Source organism: Stegastes partitus, unplaced genomic scaffold (genome assembly GCF_000690725.1).
Source record: "Stegastes partitus isolate 25-593 unplaced genomic scaffold, Stegastes_partitus-1.0.2 Scaffold234, whole genome shotgun sequence".
NCBI lineage: Eukaryota > Metazoa > Chordata > Actinopteri > Pomacentridae > Stegastes > Stegastes partitus.
This window is the reverse complement of record NW_007577965.1, coordinates 98,417-117,435: the sequence shown is the minus strand read 5'-3', so window position 1 is coordinate 117,435 and position 19,019 is coordinate 98,417. Positions and strand designations below refer to the sequence as shown.

The following is a 19,019-nucleotide window of genomic DNA, read 5'->3' as shown; positions in this document are numbered from 1 at the left end:
CTGCACTACTGCTGCCTGGAATTTAGTTATAGTTTGTTGTTATTCCTATTATTATATCCACTGCTTGCAACTTCTCATTCATCTAGAGGGTAAAATGTAAAGAAAAATATGTGATGGATAGTGTGCTGCTATTAGGCTGCAGCAGAATAAAGAGTGTCAAGACAGTGAGAAAAGAAGAGTGACTGTAACTATTGTGGTTTCTGCTTTCAGATATTCTATCCTGAAACGACAGATGTGTACGATCGCAAAAACATGCCCAAGGTGGTGTACTGCATACACGCACTGAGGTGAGACTAAAAGAGTTCCAAAAAACACAGTGATTTTTCACTTTGCTGTCTTTATGCATTTCTCACATCTGACAGCAAAATTGCTCACTCATCTCTATTATCAATGGCAGGATACCCTGTTGGTTTTTCCTCAAGGTGCCACACCTGAATGCTGAGCGTGATTTCACTTCTAGGAGAGAAATATAAACCAGTGGATGAAAATGCTATTGTTAGATGACCTAAAGGCTAAGTGCTGGTATCTGGTAGCTTGAATTAAACTCAGCCATTGGGCAGTTTAGACCGCATTTGCCTGCAAATGTTTGCTTCTGCATATGTGCAGCAGCAGTGTGTTCATACTCTAAGCCTGACATCTACTCACAGTCTAATTTTGATTCATTTCCTTTTACTCGATAGCTATACCAGGCAGTGTGAAACACTTGGGTTGACTTTGATATGTTGTGGTTGTGTTGCCATCTACGCAAGATTTGAAAACAACTTGTATGTGAAATGACAGATGTACAAAACTGCTTACATCTGCTTACTGTGTCCATTAACTTTAACCTCTAATTTTTTTGTCAAAGGCAGAAATAGTTCTTGGTAAATGATATGAAACAGAAAGTGGAAAATGCTATTTCTGCTTGTGTTAGGTAGTGACAGTACTTCTTGTAAAACACAGACCTTGTATGTGTTTAAAATACGTCTTATATTCTTTAGAACCACACATAGACTGCTAGTAAAGCAATATTCTGAAAGTCACACATTTTTAGGCCTTGAATTACCTGTTTGCTCAAAAACCTTAAATAATGGGCTAATTAGGAATTAAATTCAGTTTTTCAAATAGTGTGACTTATGTTTGTTGGTGAGCATAACTACTCTAAGCACACTGCTTTTACAAACCGTTTTATAATTAATTGTGTTAAACTCTTTACATGTAGCTCCACAAAGTGGTCATTTATTGATCACAGTTTTGGGTGTGTGAAAAATTTTGCAATTAAAGTCAGTGGTCTTCTCGAAATGCGTGTAGCTTGACTTTACTTTTGGTCCTTGCTTATTATGTTGCAATGACTTTGAATGAACTGAAGGGTGAATTTTTATCCGTCTTACCGATCCAGTCAGCCCAACACAGATTTAGGGAGTGGTTTTGTGAGCTGCCTGGATTGTTTTCTCTGTTGTAGTGTTTCGGTCAGGTCCTAAGAGAATTGGTTTCCTTCCCTCCTTATGCACACACGTGCTCTTCCTTCCTGCGAGTCCAGCTCAAGTCCCACAAGGTCCCAGTGAATGCTTTGCTTCCCTCGGTACAAACACATTGAGACAAAGTAGTGGATGCTTCTGCACATTCACTGTGGTGGAAAATTGAAAAGGAGCATGATATAACAGGGAAAGAATTTACCTTGCAAGTGCATTTTTAAATGCTTTTTCAAGTGGTACAGATGAAGGCCTAATTTGTTGTGCACAAGGAAGAGATAATCATTGAAAATAAACAGAGGGAATCCTCAGTGTGGGGAGAGATGGTTGCTCTAAGCTAGTCAGCTGATTGTCTGTAAGCACAGTGGCTTGTAATCATTTGCCTTCATTAACCCCGGTCAGCTGTTACTGTGCTTGTATCTCAGACTGAATCAGCTGCCTGCATGTTAAAACATTACCCTTTGTATAAGCAGATTTTGGATGGTTGTTTAAAGCTTCTGTGTTTAAAGGACAGAGTGCATCTTATGTTTACACACACATGCTGTGACCAAAGGGCAGAACAGGCAACAGCTACAACAACTCTTCCATTCAGAGCTGTGCTGATGCCAGGCCTGTCTCAAATATCTATAATGCATTACTGCTTATCGGGTACCTGCCAGAAGATGAAAGTTTTATGAAGTTTCCAGACACGTGCTTGTTGAATTCATTGCTAGGTAGAAGGTCTGTTGGCCGCTGTCAGGTAGTGCTAGTTGTAATCTGAGCCGATGCTACCCCCCTGTGGTGTGGAGGGGTAGAAATCACAAGCAATCCAATGTTGAGAGAAAAATAAACATCTGCAACAAATGCTCTGCTTTTCAATCTTTTATGAATCTTTCCCTCTGTATGGTTTATTTCAGCTTGTACCTGTACAAACTGGGAATTGCACCACAGATCCAAGACCTGCTGGGCAAAGTGGCCTTCACAGGTAACCCTGAAAATCAGTTTCTGTTTCAAAAACATAAAAACTTTGTAAACAACTATATACAACGTAATATTAAAGATGTATATTAAAAAACTCTATATAAAGATGTAATTAAATAATGAGTACGAGCACAATGTATATTGCACAGAGGGGATATTGCACAGAGGTAGTGGCAGTTGCATATTTACAATATATTGCACTTATTGTGACAAAGAGGCATTTATGACTCTGACAGCAGTTGGAAAGAAGCTGTTTTTCAGTCTATTAGTCATGGTTTTGATGGCCCTGTACCGTCTGCCCGACGGCAGTAGGCATTACAGTAAATCTAGACATAGATTCAGAGGTTCAAAGGATTACAGAAAATAGTCCTTTTATCAGACATTTGACTTTGCAACAACTCTTAAAAGAAAATGAGTATAGTTTCATGTATTACATTTTAGCCTTTATTATGCCATGTCACCACTATTTCTCTGTCATCAACAATATTTGTCTTCCAGAGGAAGAGATCAGTAACATGAGGAGTGAACTGGAGAAGTACGGCATTCAGATGCCAGCTTTCAGTAAAATTGGAGGTATTTTGGCCAATGAGCTGTCAGTGGATGAAGCTGCCTGTGAGTCCTTTGACCTTTTATCTTGATTTCTAGGGATGTTTCTGACTGTTAGCATTGGATGCTGTAGACTTGTGTTATTTTATAGTGTGTCTTGGCCAACGCTAAAATGTTTGCATTTGCTCTTATCTCAGTGCATGCTGCTGTGATTGCCATCAATGAGGCAATTGACAGAGGTCAGGCATCTGTCACAATGGGAGCCCTGAACAATCCTAATGCAATGCTGAGGAACATCCAGGAAGCTCTGGCCGAAGACTACCAGGACACACTGAGCCAGGCCAAGGCTCGCAAGCAGGATCAGTCCTCGGGGAGGGTGAGAAGCTGAATAAGCATTTCAATCACCTCTTGCAGCTGTTCCTTTGCTACTTAGCACCTCAACTACGGGTCAAACTAAACTGGACGTTGTAAGGTTTTAAACTGCTGCAGTGTAAAAGTAAATCTGATTGCTGTGCCAAAAATCCCCAAAACAAGCACAGGTTCAGCTGAACTAGAGCAAAACTACAGGTTACATCAGAAAACATCAACACAGTTTGGCACATTCGGAATAGGTGTGTTTGATGACTTACCAGCATGCATTAGGCCAGAGGAATTACAATTGCTGTCATCATTTCATCTGCTACTGATGTCTGCACTGTTTCCACTGGTGTTTTTATCCAAAGTGGTGTACAATAGTGTTTTTAGTAAAAGATCTTGCACATGATTACAGAGATGGTTGTTCTTGGCTGTGATCGAATGACATGAGGCATAAAACTCCCTGATGGGCTTTTTTTTAAAACCTTATCTTGTTGGATCTTGTGTCCCTGCACATATAATTGTTTACAAGCTGAAGTAATATTGTTCTAAATACTTCAGTCACATCATGGACTATCAATAATCTGCCAGATATACTGTATCACCGGACAGGAAAACGGTGGTGGGAATTCATCTTAAAATACATGCATGATCATTTGTTTCTGTGACTTATTACCGGCAAAGTGACCACAAGTACTTGCTGCAGGAACTGGATATGTGGCGGTGCATTAACTATTAGTCAGATACCCACTAACCCTGCTCCCTGGACAACTAAATACATTTTCCAATTTTTGCAGGGTTGCCCTTTAAATTTGTGAAATTAAAAAAATTAAAATAAAACATTCTGAGCAGGATAAAGGAACTTAATGAACATCCATTTACGTCGAGTACACTGTGTCTATGTACATGTGATTTTTATTATCTGCTGACCTATTAGCGTCTGTTGACCAACAACAGATGTTTAGCCTTGGATGGTGTTCTGAAAACAGTGTCACTAATGTACACCATTTAAAACTTGGCGTGAGCAACTTCAAAATTAAATTCACGACTTGCAAAATATGTAAACTTGAGCAGGTTTTTTTATGACTGTATTTTCTGGTACTGACAGCTGAAGTAACTGTAGAGGACTCTCTGCTGTAGTTTGAAAGGGGTTTTACTGCACTGACTCACTCCACAGGCTTGGACAGCACATTCCAGTGGCTGCAGTGTCAGCTGTATTTACACTAACCCTTCACACCATCCAACATCATGCCTCCCATTCTCTTTACAAGTACTGTACAAACATCCCTTTTCACTTAATGGCTGAGATGTGACATGTATAATATGGATAACAAGAAATGAAAATGATCAGTGACAAGCTGGCTATGCTATATTAGATAAATGCATTTTTCTTTATTTTATTTATTTCTGTTGTTCTTGTCCCTTTCATTAGCGGTCTTCAGTTGCTACCGAAGAAAGAGATGTTTATGAAGAGCTGCTGACTCAGCAGGAAATCCAGAGCTGCATTGACTTTGTCAACAGTAAGGACATTTACAACAAATACATTATTTTATGCATAAAATAGAATCCCTATTGCTTTAAGCATATCATCAGCACAGGGCATCTGTAAACTCTGGATAAGCAATAACTACTGTATGATTCAAGAAATGGATATTATATTAAATTTTCCTTGTTTCATTGCTTATCTAAATGCCTTCAAAAGTAACTCCAATGTCACTCAGGGATGCTTGTCTTTGTTTTCTATGTCTTCAGTCCAGGCAGCAATAAGGCAGGTGAATCAAGCTGTATCGAGTAAGAATGAAGCTGCTCTGTTGGCTGCACTCAGGCTCGATGCGCTGGCCTTGCTGGGTGTTCAGGAGTCAAACGGCCACTGGTACCTGGAACATTTTAACACCTACTGCCAACATAAATCAAAGGTATCCTGAGTCAGAGCTTGTTTTCTCAGTAGTTGTTAACTCAGGGTGTCAGGAGAGGGGGCATTTCTGGTTTTCTAATTTCAGCAGTGAATTATTTGGATTTATTTGCAGTTGTGGGAGAAGAGAGAATTAAATACATTTTTAAAAAGCAGCACTGGTGGTATCCTGTGGTTGATCACTGAAAACTACAGTGTTGAAATATATAGAGGAGAAATATGTGTACAATTATTCATTTTAAAAGTTGTCTTTGACCCACTTTTCAAGCTAAATATTTTTTGAGGTATTTTAGTCCATGTGATAGGTCTGTTTAATTTTTCAAATGTTGCTGAGTGGACAGCAGTTTTGTTGGACTGTTGCTGTTGCACTGCATTCACTACTCACACTTTGGACATATTGTATTTTAAAGAAAACATTTATTGATACCTTCAGATAATGAAAAAAAGCTAATCAACCCTCCATATCTTCAGTTGGAATGTACACTCCCATTCACTTCACTCTCCGCTGCACTGCATTAAAGCATGCTGAGTAATCACAGGGTCTTACTGGTATCTCTCCTGTGTACTCTAATCTTTGTGCTGCAGGATGGTGGGAGGGCAGTAGTGCTGGACAAAGAAGAGATTCAGCGAGTTGTCAGCTCTTGCAATGACTTTGCTGAGGCAGAGAAACGAAGTAAGCACATTTTGTAACTTACCATCGATGTTTATAAACACTACTTACGGATCAGTTAAAAATCACATCTACTCACTCATATGTTTCTCAACACTCACATAATATGTAAAGTCTTATCTACTAATGAGTATAGCTCATGATAAATATGTTACCTTCAAAATAATTTCATCATGTAATTTGTAAACTAAGGAAAACATACAGTTTTTATACTGAGAGGTGGTTAAGGAAATTAAGCTCAGGCTATCTGCAAAACATGATCTGTAATGATTTTCTTAACCAGAACTTGAAGCAGTTGCAAAGATCAATACAGCCATTCGTCTCGGCAACTCTATGGACACGGTGGAGGAGCTGACGAACCCTGAGGCACAATTGCCAATCGTCTACCAAACTGCTGCCAACCTCTACCAGGCTGAGCTTTTTAGTTTGCAGCTGCAAGGGGCGCGGGTAAGACGTTCTGTTTTAGATTTTGACTCTGTAGACGAACATTCTGATACTGATATGCTTACAGGTATGGAGAGGGTCATTGGTAGATATGTATTGGTGTGGAATGTGACTTCATGCTTTTGATCCCGCGCTTTCTGTTCATTAGTCTGGCCTGAGCCATGAAGAATTGAGTGTAGCTGTGGAGATGCTGTCAGCTGTCGCAGTGCTGAACGAGGTGCTGGACACCAAAGACCCCCAAGCTGTGATTGAGCAACTAACAGACTCTCCTCTGGGCTTTACCAACATGGACCAAGACAACCTTAACAGGTAAGATTGGCTGCAGGACACATGGGTCTGGACTGCTGAGGAACAAAAGGTATCAATGTGTGAGAAACATCTGCTGCATATGTAACATTGAGCAGCAGGTTGCAAGTTCACTCTTCTCTTTGGGCAAACATTTCTCCAGCTGACATGTCCTTGAGCAAGACAACACACTTTACCATCTCCCTTAGAGTTGATGATTTTGGGTTCCTAATTAACATGTTTTTACATCTGTTAATTCTGGTGACAATTCAGATGTTTACTGATTTTTGTTGATGCTGCAGTGCTATGGATATATTATACTTATGACAGTGTGTTTTAAAAACAGTATTTGATTGAAAAAAACTCAATTTACAGGAATAATGTCTTTACATGTCCCCAGTACTGTAGACTGTAGGTCTCCCTCCACTAGGTTGAAATACTGAGATGTGATTTCATTTGACGTCATGAAACTTTTTTTGAAACACTCTTTCTCAGGTATGCTGACATGCTTATCAAACAGAGAGCTGAGGCTCTTGCCAGTGGCCAAGAGTTTCTCACCTGGAATGATGTTCAGAAGTGCATCGACACAGTTAATATTCAGGTCCAGGAAGAGCATGAACGTAAGAAAATCTTGCATATTTCTTTTTTTGGTTTAGTTATTGCAGCAACCAATATCTTCTTGATACACTTTTTTTTCATTTTGGAGGACTTTTAGGGCAACAGTTTCAAAATCAACAGTTTGATAAAGCTTTATAGTGTTGTCCTACAATGTTAATTTACACACAATAAATCTGACACATCTTGTGCTCTGCCCCCAGGCATCATAGCAATAGCTGAGATCAACGAAGCACTTAACTCAGGTGATCATCAGCAGACTCTTGCAGCCCTGCTCCTCCCTACGGCCAAGTTGACGGGCGTGAACTCAGCCACAGCCAAACACTACCATGATGTCTTACAATATACCAAACAACTTCTCTGCCAGGTAATGTGACAATCAGTGTTTATTTAGGATATGTGTGGAAAAATATGCGTGTGCAAAATATGCAAAAATTGGCTGACTGAACCATTGTTTAATCACATTTTATAAGTTATCTCACTGTCATTAGTTTTATTGGTGTTGTACAGCAGCCTTTTTCCCTTGTCATGATTTTTTTGTCACTTAATATACATCAATCTGAATAGCTTAATTTTAATAGCTTCTTGGCTTTAAACATTTTTGTAAATATCTGAAAACCTTAACAACAAGAGTACATATTTGCAAAAATATTGTTTGTTTTTGGATATAACACTCTGACAAATTTACAATAGAATTTGTTAATGTACTGTGACTCTGTATCAGCTGGATAACAGTTTTTTTAATCTGTGAATTTGCTGGATGTACATAGGTGGCTTGTATAGAGTGCACAATTTGCATATTCCTTTTCTGATACTGTACATAATCACTCATTTGTGTCAAAGAGATTGTTTTGGACTTCACAGATTGCTGTATTACTCTGTGTATTTCACAGTGTCCAGTCTCAAGTTTCACATCTTTATTTTTTGTGCCTCCCTGCTGTGTCACAACAATGGTCTAGCAAGGAGAGGCTTTTCTTGTGGTCACACATCCAGTGTCACGTCATAACTGCTGGTCTCTGAGGCATCCCACGGAGGGAAATGAATTGTAGGTCTGAGGTTGCTGTTTTCGAAATGAGCATACACAGGAAGGGATCCAGACAACTGTGGAAACAGCAGAGGCACACTGCTACTCGGTAATATCCATAGAGTCTATCGTCCCCACTGGATAACAGACGGATGTAGTGGGTGATATGCAGGATGCCGCTGGGCAAGAAACACACCACAAAGATGATAAAAACCAGAGTGCTGACCTTGATAAATGGTCTCCAGTCACAAGCACTTTGTCCGAGGTGGTAAGCCACTGCCATATGAGCATAGATACAAATCAGGAAGGGCATTATGAAGCCCAGACCAACCAGCATTAGCCTGTATGGCACCAGTGGGAAATGGGATTTTTCCTCTAGGGGAAGTACATCATGACAAGTGGTGATTCCTAGCTGGGTAATCTGGTAGCTCTGCCTCACAAGAAGCTCAGGTACGATAGCAGCTCCAAACAGGAACCATACAACCAAGCATGTCCACACTGCCAGCGTAGTTTTAGCCAGCCGTCTGTACAAAAATGGTTTTGCCACAGCCAGGTAACGCTTCAGACTGATGCATGCTATAGTCTGGGCTGAACAGTAAACATTACCGTAAAACAAAGCTGTGATAAGCCGACAGGAGATTTCCCCAAATATCCAGTTGTTTCCGTTGAAGTGGTAGTGAACTCGCAGTGCAAGAGAAAGCAGGAGCAGCAGGTCAGACAAGGCCAGGTTCAGGTATAGGACTATTGTGGGCAAGGACTTTGCCCTGAGTCTGAGTCTGAGGAAGGTCAGGATGTAGGCATTGGAGGGGATACCCACTAGCATGGCTATAATGTATGATGAAGGTATGACCCAGGTGCTGAGGAGCCCTGTGGTATAGGCTGTGACTGGGTCCTCTGGGTTCACATCCAGATGAGGGTCTGTGCTGGGATGGAGCAAGGCTGGCAGCTGGTTTGTGTGATTGGGTTTGGGCATTAACCCCTTGAAGGTTTTTGGTATTGCGCCAGGTTGAATATCGGTTTTGTTCTTGGTTCGATTTCCTGTAAAGAATACAAGAACAGTGTTTATAGCATTACACCATCATTTGTCTACTGAAATTGCATTTGCAACCACAATAAGGCAGAGATTTAGTTAGTCATGCTGTTTGTTTTTTGCTAGTGTTGCCTTGTTTTCATCTCAAGACAAAATGTATGCAAGTGTATGCATTGTTAAATAATGTTAATGCAGTACACTACAGTCACTACACTTAGATTTTTGTTTTGTGAGTTTGAACTTATCCAGTTAGTATTTAACACAATTAAAGTTTCAAAAAAGTCTAAGCATTAATATAAAAATTTTGGGCCCCAACTGAAAAAAATAAATGTGGTCGTCCTGTTAATCTCCAGTTTTATTGAACTTACCTTCATGCTGACTGGTCTGTACTGCCATCAAACAAATGAGTAGTCCTGGCACAAGGTCGGCCATGTCCCCCTCAAGTCTAGATCTCAAAGTTATTTAAAGGTTCCTTGTTTTCACGCGTGTTGCTACTGCTTCTTTTTAGGAGTTTTCCATCTGTGAAATATGCTGTTTTTCATCTCTGCAGCGGCAGTAGAACTGATAATGGTGTGTGCTAGGGCTCAGCTTCCCGTGAGTGTATGCGGGATGCTTTTGTGAGCATGCTTCCTGTCCAGGCTCGAAAACTGAATTCTCTTGTGCCTGCGTCAGTAACTCCCCTCTGAGTCACAGGGGTGGGGGGGTGGGTGGGAAGGGGGAACTGCTAAATGGTTATCCAACAACTGCACTTTTGTGTATTTTACATTATCTTGGTTTTGAAGTAATTTGGCTTTTGCATTTTGTAAAGAGACGATTTTTGTGTTTATTAGCCTGGTTATGAAACTGAAGAATCACTGCTGTAATAAGTGTTTTGAGATATTGTAAGTTTCTGTTTGAAAATGTATGTGATTCTTCTAATGCTCCTACATCATGTAGAAGTTAGTGCATGATTTTATTATGGAAACTGGATAATAGTTTTAAAGTTGTTTATTTCAGGGGGGTTGATTTCTCAGCACACTTTCTTTTTTTCCCCTCATTTTCCTGTTTTGCCTTTGTATTGTGCGGCTCTAAACATGATGTCTGTTTGATTTATATCATTAAGCTTACGCTGAAATTATATTGCACAGAAAACAAAGACATTTCCATTTATAACTACCAACTGGGAGCGTTTTCATCGCATTACTGTGATTGGCCGACCTCTCTTGGCACTCTTACAATACATGATGAGTTTGTTAAATGCAGATGTAAACAGAGATACTACTTTTAGACTGCCTCAGTGTTTTTTTTTTAATAGTGACTTCCTTCCTGATGGTCTGTGGCAAAGGATACACCGCAGACCCTTCTTTATAAATAGCCTGAGAACAACTACAACAGTCAAGCTGAATAAACAGTCATTGTGCTTGTTGTGATGTTACACTGTTAGTCTTACAAGGGCGGTTGATTGAAGTGCGGGTGAGGATGTGTTTGTGATTCATCTTTTGGCAAGAATTCCTTTTCCGTAGTTCTTACCTCCTGACACGTGGGAAATAGTACTGTTGCTGTAATAGTAGCAGCTTGTGTGGTACTACTGGTGTGGAGAAAAATACTGGATTTACGACTTTATGTAAACGATTGCCACGATCCTAACTTGAGTAATTTGCATTTTGTACTGTAACTAGAAGATTTTGTGACCTTGTACAATTGATTACTTTAAAGATTTTTGCAATTTAATATCAAGTTAGTGTTGTTATGGATGAATAATGTCTTTTTTTTCTGAAAGTAACAGAAGTGACCTTGTGCTTTTATGTGATTATAGAGTTCTGGTGATGAATCTGCTGTCCTGTGGCTGGACCAAATCCAAGAGGCCATACTAACAGCCAACCAGGATGGAGAGGAGGCTCTCGCATGTATGCTCCCAGTTTTTTAATTCACTCACGTATATGTCTATATGTACTACTCATCCAAAAAATTGTTGATTAAGGCCCATTTACTTATTCTTGTGTGATGAGCACATAGACTACTAGAATAAGTACACTTAAATTGTTGTGACTTTGCATTTGATACACTTTTTAAAAACATTTTAATTTTGAGATGTTTTTGTTGTAAATAATAAACAAAAAAAGCAAACTTTTCTTTTCTAATGGTATAGCTTCCTCTTCATTTTGTAGAAGTGATGTGGTTGGCCTGTATGTTGCCATTATGCATTTTTCTCTATTAACCACAGCCTATTGCTTGTTGTGTATTATTTCTTACACGTATTGTCGTTACTGTGCAGATTCGATACTGTTTACATGTTTCACTCACCAATGTCTTTGTCTTGTTTGCTTTGCTAGTGGCTGGAGCAATAGCTGATATTAACAGGATAGTGGCTGAGGGGGACTCCCAGAATACATTGCAGGCTTTGCAGGCTCCCAGTGCAGGATTGAGAGCAGTGCTCCCTGAATGTGCTGACACATACCAGTCTGAACTGGAGCAGGGACAAATGATCAGCGCTGCGAAAGGTAACTGTCCTTACAAGCATGAGGGATTCTGTGTGTTTAAGAAATAAAGCATACACCATGCACAGTCTCCTGATTTTCAGTATTGGTGCGTCATTAACTGTGTCTGAAGGAGCACTTTTTGTTTTCCTCCAGGCAGCAATGATAGTTTGTGGGTAAAACACTGCATCAAGGACAGATATGACTACTACTATAACCTGGAGACTGGACAAGGCACCTGGGAGGAGCCTGCAGAGTTTGAACACAACAGTGGCCAGCTCAGTAAAGAGGAAATCCAGGTACTTTTCTATTATGCAATGTTGCATTGATGTATTTAACATCCCAGTGATGACATTTATTTGATTTTTGGTAGATTCAGTGAGGTACCTTTTTGACCGTATTCTGAATAATGTGGGATTGATGTGACTTTTTCTCTCAGAATGTTGTCAGCTGTGCGACTGCAGAATACAACAGGGAACAGTTATGGCTGGACAATGAATCCTTCGTCATCCAGTTGCAAGCGAGGATCAGAGGTTACCTGGTCAGGAAAAAGCATGCAGAGAGAATGGAGTACCTACATCAACAAGAACCACATGTCATCAAATTGCAGGTAATTTATGGCACCACTATGAAGTATGAAAAATGACTGCTTATATCAACTTCAGTGGTTTCTGATGCAGCCATTGGTGAATTAAGTTTAATTACATCCACAGTGTTAGCCACTGAAGATAAACATTTACTCCACCCCATAGTTTACTCACCGCATATTGCTGGCATCACTCTTAAAAGAAAATCCAATACCAGGAAAGACAAAAATTACATTTTGAACACTGGCACCACCTAAGAGTATTATGAACCATCCAAGTTAAATAATCTATGTTGTGGTATCACTAATAAAAACACACATCTTGTAGCATGTACATACATTTTTAATCACATTGTTTTCCTTTTTTTTTGCAGGCTTGCTGGAAAGGTTACAAACAGAGGAAAGAGTACAAAGACAGGATGCATTTGCTGCAGAAAAATGTTGCTTCTGTCGTCAAGGTGGGAACAAATTTTTATAAAATAAAAACATAAAACATAGTTTGTTGAGTGATTCGGCAACTATGAATGAAAGCTTTACTACTACTGACTACCAAATTATGTTAACAGGGGTTTGCAAACACCTTATTAATTAGTTTGCGTGTAACCATGATTAACATCATGGCTACCATGTCAAAGACCTGACATAAAACACTGTTGTTTTTAGATCCAGTCTCTGGTGAAAATGTGGAGAGCAAAACATAGATACGGTCAGAGGCTTCAGTTCTTCAAAGATCATGTAAGTAATCCTTTAATCGATCAACTTTACTGTTGTTTTTGTCATGCTGCTTAAGACTTACTGTTATCTGTGTGTTTAGGAAAAAGAAATTGTGAAAATCCAGGCTTTTCTAAAGGCCAACAAAGCCAGAGATGACTACAGAACCCTAAGTAAGTCAAAGAGGCTTTGAGATTTTAATTATGATCACATTGCAATTTTGGTCAAACTAAATATTTTCCTTAATCTGAAGCTTACATTGTAGTCAAGTATTACTGATTTTTCAATGTGTCAGATTTTTTTATTTCTCTACTAGTCATTGTCCTCACATTAGTTAAGATTTTCTTCTTCTCAGTTTTTTTTAAGTGTAAATCTGTCAATCCTCTAAAAACACTTGACATTCCCAAATTATAATCCGCATTCTGATAGATGTATGTTGATATTTAGGTCAAAAATGTGGTAATGATAATTTTGTCTTTATCACCTGGCTCATAATATATTTGTAATATTTGATGGAGAAATTGTAAAAGTTATATCATTACATATGTGTGTCTATATATATGACCAGTGCTTTTGTTGACTTTTGTGCCTTAGCTGGAGCCAAGGATCCTCCACTGTCAGTGGTGCGAAAGTTTGTCCACTTGTTGGAGCAGAGCACCCTGGATCTGCAGGAAGAGCAGGAGGTGACACGGCTTAGGGAAGAAGTAGTCACCAAGATTCGCTCCAATCAGCAGATGGAGAAAGACTTAAATCTTATGGACATAAAGATTGGACTGCTGGTGAAGAACAGGATCACCCTACAGGTAAGCAATGTGCAATGCAAACCATACCTCAGTCTTTACACCATTTACAGTCTGATGATATCAAGTTATGTATACTACAGGAGAAGTTTAAAAGTTGTCATTTTTTTATCAAGTTTAGCCAGGGTTCCTAATTCACCATATCTCAATGTGTTTGTTTCATTTAAAGGATGTTGTGTCACACAATAAGAAAATGAAGACAAAGAAAAATAAGGCGAGTAAGGACGACTTGTCAGCAGGAGACAAACTGGGTATTAAGGGCCTGAGTAAAGGCAAAAGACGGAAACTGGAGGCCTACCAGCATCTCTTTTATCTGCTACAGGTATTACAGAAATGTGTCTACTCATCTAAGCCAACTTGAACCACAGTTTAACTCTGCTCATCTTAAAATTAAGATATCCAAGTCCAGTTGCAAACACACATGACCCTGCTTTTCTGCTCTTCCATCCCCTTAAGACCAATCCAGCCTACCTGGCGAAGCTGATCTTCCAGATGCCCCAAAACAAGTCCACCAAGTTTATGGACACTGTGATCTTCACTTTGTACAACTATGCCTCTAATCAAAGAGAGGAATACCTGCTGCTCAAGCTCTTCAAGTCTGCTTTAGAAGAAGAAATCAAGTGAGAACTGCAGCTCTAAACAAAATTTAAAATCCACTGTACCTAGTCTGCATGTTGTAGTGATGTCATGGTTATATTGTGCTATACTTACAGTAAATACGATCTTTGGAATTCCCTAAATATGTTTACATTGCATTTTATTTTGTTGTTTGGTCGACACTCCTGATATGTTGAACAACTTTTTTTATTTGTGCCAGTTCTAAGGTAGACCAGATCCAGGACATAGTGACAGGAAACCCAACAGTCATCAAGATGGTGGTGAGCTTCAACAGAGGTGCACGTGGTCACAACACGCTCAGGCAGCTGTTGGCTCCAGTGGTCAAAGACATCATTGAAGACAAGAATTTAGGCATCAACACTAACCCTGTGGATGTGTACAAAGCCTGGGTCAACCAGCTGGAGACAGCTACAGGAGAAGCCAGGTAACGTAAAATACAGTTGGAGGAAACATTCAAATTTCTGAACTGAACTGAAACACACCTGCAAAGAAAAACACTCAAAATGGCTCTTTATCAGAACTGTAACCATGAAGCTCAGCATTGAAATTTCTCTCAAAAACTGAGAACAATGAGTCTGACACTTGTATAAATATTTACTTCTGCCCCTCAGCAAGCTGCCTTATGAAGTGACTCCCGAGCAGGCCATGTCACATGAGGAAGTACGCAACAGGCTGGAGGCATCGAGTCTGGTGTTGCGGTCTGCTACAGATAAGGTCTTAAACTCCATTGTGTCCTCACTGGATAATATCCCGTAAGTTTTCAGACCTGTTAAGTGTCAGTGTGTCTGCTTTTCCACTGTGTCCTCTGTGACAGATTTGCTTTTCAGTGTCTCTGCTTATTGGTCAGCTCTCAATAAATACATAAGGTTGAATAATATTCATTTTTTTCCTTTGTAAAGAAATGCTTAGATTTTTTTCATGCTATTCTTTGTTTTTTTTTTTTTTTACTGTATATTTTATTCTCCTATACAGTATTTGTCTCCTGTTTTTAAATTACTACTCCATAATAGAGTGAAATATGACCAAATCAAATGATCACACACTTTGATGTGACTACATAATTACTGCTCAGTTGCAAGCAGTCACCTGATTGTTAGTTGATTGTGCTTTGTATGACATGAACTCTACCAAGTAACCCAGTTTTGTGACATGGGTATCGATCTTTTTTTCATTTCTTTCATAAAAAGGAACTACAACAACACATATCTCAGAAATCCTTGAGGCTAAACTGTTTGTACCACTAGATGGTGCTGTTTTATTATTTTATCATGCTAATGGAATCCCTGTCATTAGTCCAGTTATTGATGCATCAAATTCATCCCCAGTGTTCCTTGTCATGAGCTTGTTTTATCATTTGCCGTATAGCATGTAAATGCATGTTGTTTTGTGTTGCTTTTTGTTTTGCATGTAGTTATGGCATGAGATACATAGCAAAAGTTCTGAAGAACACCCTCCATGAAAAGTTTCCAGATGCCTCAGAAGATGAGCTGATGAAGGTACACTCCCACAGTTGTGTAAATATAGGTGTTTCATATCACAGTATAATATACAGCATATATAGAGCCCTTTTTGTGAGAGAAATTTATGTTTAAAAGATGTTTTGATAACATGTTCTGTTTGTTCATGTCAGATTGTAGGAAACTTGCTTTACTACCGCTACATGAACCCAGCCATCGTGGCCCCTGATGGTTTTGACATCATCGACATGTCAGCAGGAGGACAGCTTCACCTCGACCAACGTCGTAACCTGGGATCCGTGGCAAAGATGCTCCAGCATGCTGCTGCCAATAAGCTGTTTGAGGGCGAGAATGCACATATGACACCAATGAACAACTACATATCTCAGACATATGAGAAGTTTAGGTAAGAAAGAAATTAATGTTGACAGAAAAACTATGCTGTGTCACAGGTACAAATGTTCTGTAGAAATACTGATTTGTGCAAGCTCAGGACAATACTGAGCATGCGTGGGACTTGTGTGGCTTCCTAATTACAAACAGTAACCTTTTGTTCCATGTTCAAAAAAACACAATAAAGGGAAAATGCATGAGGTAGCGAGAGAAAAAAAATCTTCCAATAACAAAGTAAACCGTATGGGAAAAAAAAAAAAAAGTTCATTGATATGTTTCACTTAGAGATTCAGTTTTAGTTAACGTGGTGGAAGTGGAGGTATCTCCGGCCAAAGGAGAAACTGTTATGTGCTGTGTCAGCAGTTGGGAGACAAAAATCAACTGGATTACCGACAAAATCAAGAATGAGAAAGTCTGAACCAGTGTGTGTGCTGCTGTCTGGTGCACTTTGCCAAATTGTGAGTGACTCATGATTACGGGAAATATACACAAACCTTTGTCCAGTTTCTGGGAACAAGTCAGTGTCAGCAATTTACTCTAGTTGAAAAACATCACAGACACATTGAAGAAAATTCAGCATTTTGACCAAGTGCTACTTTATTTCAGGGTGATTTTGTTATTTCTCTATCAGTATTAGAAGTTTAAAGACAGACAACCACCAGTTCCTGAAATATTTTTTTCTTTTCAGGTTATTTTTCCAATCAGCGTGTGATGTCCCCGAACCTGAGGAGAAATTTAATATTGATGAATACTCGGACATGGTGACCTTGAGCAAACCCGTCATCTACATCTCAATAGAGGAGATCATCAACACACACTCGGTAAACAAAAGCAAAATGATCTAATCCTTCCTGCAGATGCATGTCAGGATGTAATTCAAGTCTACATAAATCAGTTCAGGAAAACATGCTGGCTTACAACATGCCTACATATATCAACTTACAACACTGTAAAATAGTCCTTCTTTAAGTCCACTGCATGCTTGTACCGATTCTACATGCATTCATTTCTATATTTCAGTACAAACAATCATACTGTTTCTCTGTGCAGCTGGTTTTGTGTTGTTTTTATCTGTCAGTTTGCCTCTTTATTATTTTTGCTAATATTGCAAGTGAAAGTTTAATGTATTTTGGTATTACTATTGTAAAAAGCGTTACTGTCAAAACCAACTACAATCAGGTCTACTTTGGATTTTTCTTTTTCTCCTAGCTAACTATATTTCAACATTCCCCCAAGTTTGTCTTTTGTCATTGCTTCCTATTCTCAACCCAGCATCTCAAACAAATCTGAAAAGTCGATTTATAGTTAGACATATAGACGCTTTGTTAAGTCACACAATTCTCATTGTACACTTTGTCATTCAGACATATAATCTGCTGTCCCTTTTATTTTCCCTTTTTAGGATTTTCTCTCACACAGTCACTTAATGTACTTTTTTTCTATCACCATCCTGTTTCCTTTCTTTATATTTCCAGACCACTTCCTTTGAAAGGGGGTTAGTGGTGAGGACATCAGTTTGTTAAAGGCAGCTGTGTCCTTTTGCTTCACTCAACACAGGGGCTAGCAATGGAGATGAGGTTAACACTGGTTTAGGCAGATGTTCCCACAACTTTCATTCGCACGTTAAGATAATGTGGTTATTTCCTGCTGTCTTAGTCTGTCAAGAAAAACAGAGCAAGCTTAAATGGGGGCATGACTTCACCTGTGTGGCTGTTGTTATGTGGCAGCTGTAGCTGTGTTGTGAGCCACAGACATAGTCAGTACTTTATACTTATATATATGAAGGTTATGATGGATTTGCCAAGAGAGAATCAGTGTAACATAAGAGGACCTTAAGCACCAGTGACATACAGTCCATTCTGTTCTTTCTCTGTGCCTTTATCTGTCTAGTATCACAATATGTTCAGCGACTAATTGCAGTGAATCTTTTTTAGTTTGTCTGTAGAACTTATCATCTGTTTCTGTTCAGCTGCTTTTGGAACATCTGGAGGCCATCTCTCCAGACCACAACGACCTGCTGCATGAGCTGCTGCAGGACCTGGGAGACGTTCCTGATATAGAAACACTGCTTGGTAATGTCCAGCAAACTTACATTTATATTAATCACAAGTTAGCTTGCTATAGGGCATTAATCATTTTATGTGCTGTGCTGCTCTATTTCAGGTGAAGGAGCTGTGGACCCAAATGACCCAAACAGAGAAAGTGCTCTGAGCCAGCAGGCGAAGACTGAGATCTCCCTCACCCTGACCAGCAAGTTTGAGCTGCTGGAAGGAGACGACAAAGACTTAAAGACACTCATCACAAAGTAAGTTCATTGTTGGAGAATGCTAAGACAAAAAACGTTCAGAATGTTAAGTTTGTCCAGAAAAACAATGTGAAGGCTGAATTCCTTCAGTATGAGGACTTAGAAATAATTAGGATTGAGCTGTTCAGCTCTGCAGTGGCCATCGAATGCAAAACCTTCACACTGAATCCTACTCAGAAGTACTCGGCATGGAGTTTGGGATTGCTGTGAATTCTGTGATGCACTGTGCTTAACCCTTCTTAACACAGTGTATGTTTCTTTGTGGCTATCATTCAGTTGCATATCTTTGTTGTCTTTCCTGCGTTTCTATCATATCCTGTCCAAAAAGGAAAAGGTTTTGTGGTCAGGGTTATCTTTCCCATAAACATGTATCCGTCTGCATCACTTTCTCAAGAGACTCTG

At 39.4% G+C, this 19,019-nt stretch overlaps 2 protein-coding genes across 2 annotated transcripts in view; one reads left to right on the top strand and one right to left on the bottom strand.

Annotated features, from left to right (window-relative positions):
- The window catches only part of iqgap2 (IQ motif containing GTPase activating protein 2), a 35,531-nt gene that overhangs the window by 12,175 nt on the left and 4,337 nt on the right, over window positions 1–19,019 (top strand). Inside the window, exons 5-32 of the mRNA XM_008281451.1 lie at window positions 211–287; window positions 2,348–2,415; window positions 2,910–3,023; window positions 3,155–3,333; window positions 4,744–4,831; window positions 5,064–5,227; window positions 5,809–5,896; window positions 6,177–6,340; window positions 6,486–6,646; window positions 7,118–7,242; window positions 7,441–7,604; window positions 11,087–11,177; window positions 11,604–11,771; window positions 11,904–12,046; window positions 12,187–12,357; window positions 12,708–12,791; window positions 12,997–13,068; window positions 13,148–13,217; window positions 13,639–13,847; window positions 14,014–14,166; window positions 14,301–14,464; window positions 14,662–14,886; window positions 15,074–15,214; window positions 15,874–15,958; window positions 16,093–16,325; window positions 17,001–17,133; window positions 18,282–18,384; window positions 18,476–18,617. Coding sequence (XP_008279673.1) covers window positions 211–287; window positions 2,348–2,415; window positions 2,910–3,023; window positions 3,155–3,333; window positions 4,744–4,831; window positions 5,064–5,227; window positions 5,809–5,896; window positions 6,177–6,340; window positions 6,486–6,646; window positions 7,118–7,242; window positions 7,441–7,604; window positions 11,087–11,177; window positions 11,604–11,771; window positions 11,904–12,046; window positions 12,187–12,357; window positions 12,708–12,791; window positions 12,997–13,068; window positions 13,148–13,217; window positions 13,639–13,847; window positions 14,014–14,166; window positions 14,301–14,464; window positions 14,662–14,886; window positions 15,074–15,214; window positions 15,874–15,958; window positions 16,093–16,325; window positions 17,001–17,133; window positions 18,282–18,384; window positions 18,476–18,617 — 3,779 coding nt within the window. The remainder of the gene's footprint in view (window positions 1–210; window positions 288–2,347; window positions 2,416–2,909; window positions 3,024–3,154; window positions 3,334–4,743; window positions 4,832–5,063; window positions 5,228–5,808; window positions 5,897–6,176; window positions 6,341–6,485; window positions 6,647–7,117; window positions 7,243–7,440; window positions 7,605–11,086; window positions 11,178–11,603; window positions 11,772–11,903; window positions 12,047–12,186; window positions 12,358–12,707; window positions 12,792–12,996; window positions 13,069–13,147; window positions 13,218–13,638; window positions 13,848–14,013; window positions 14,167–14,300; window positions 14,465–14,661; window positions 14,887–15,073; window positions 15,215–15,873; window positions 15,959–16,092; window positions 16,326–17,000; window positions 17,134–18,281; window positions 18,385–18,475; window positions 18,618–19,019) is intronic.
- Window positions 7,606–9,881, bottom strand: f2rl2 (coagulation factor II (thrombin) receptor-like 2). Its single transcript, XM_008281450.1, has 2 exons — window positions 9,660–9,881; window positions 7,606–9,299 (listed from the first exon to the last, which is right to left on the bottom strand). Exons 1-2 carry the CDS (start codon window positions 9,721–9,723, stop codon window positions 8,233–8,235), a joined length of 1,131 nt encoding a protein of 376 aa, XP_008279672.1. The 5' UTR covers window positions 9,724–9,881; the 3' UTR covers window positions 7,606–8,232.

Bases quoted from the DNA above. Each gene is read 5' to 3' on its own strand.
- f2rl2 (XM_008281450.1), bottom strand. From the start codon at position 9,723: ATGGCCGACCTTGTGCCAGGACTACTCATTTGTTTGATGGCAGTACAG. The intron at 9,300-9,659 runs GTAAGTTCAATA...TATTCTTTACAG, and splicing joins ACAGACCAGTCAGCATGAAG to GAAATCGAACCAAGAACAAA.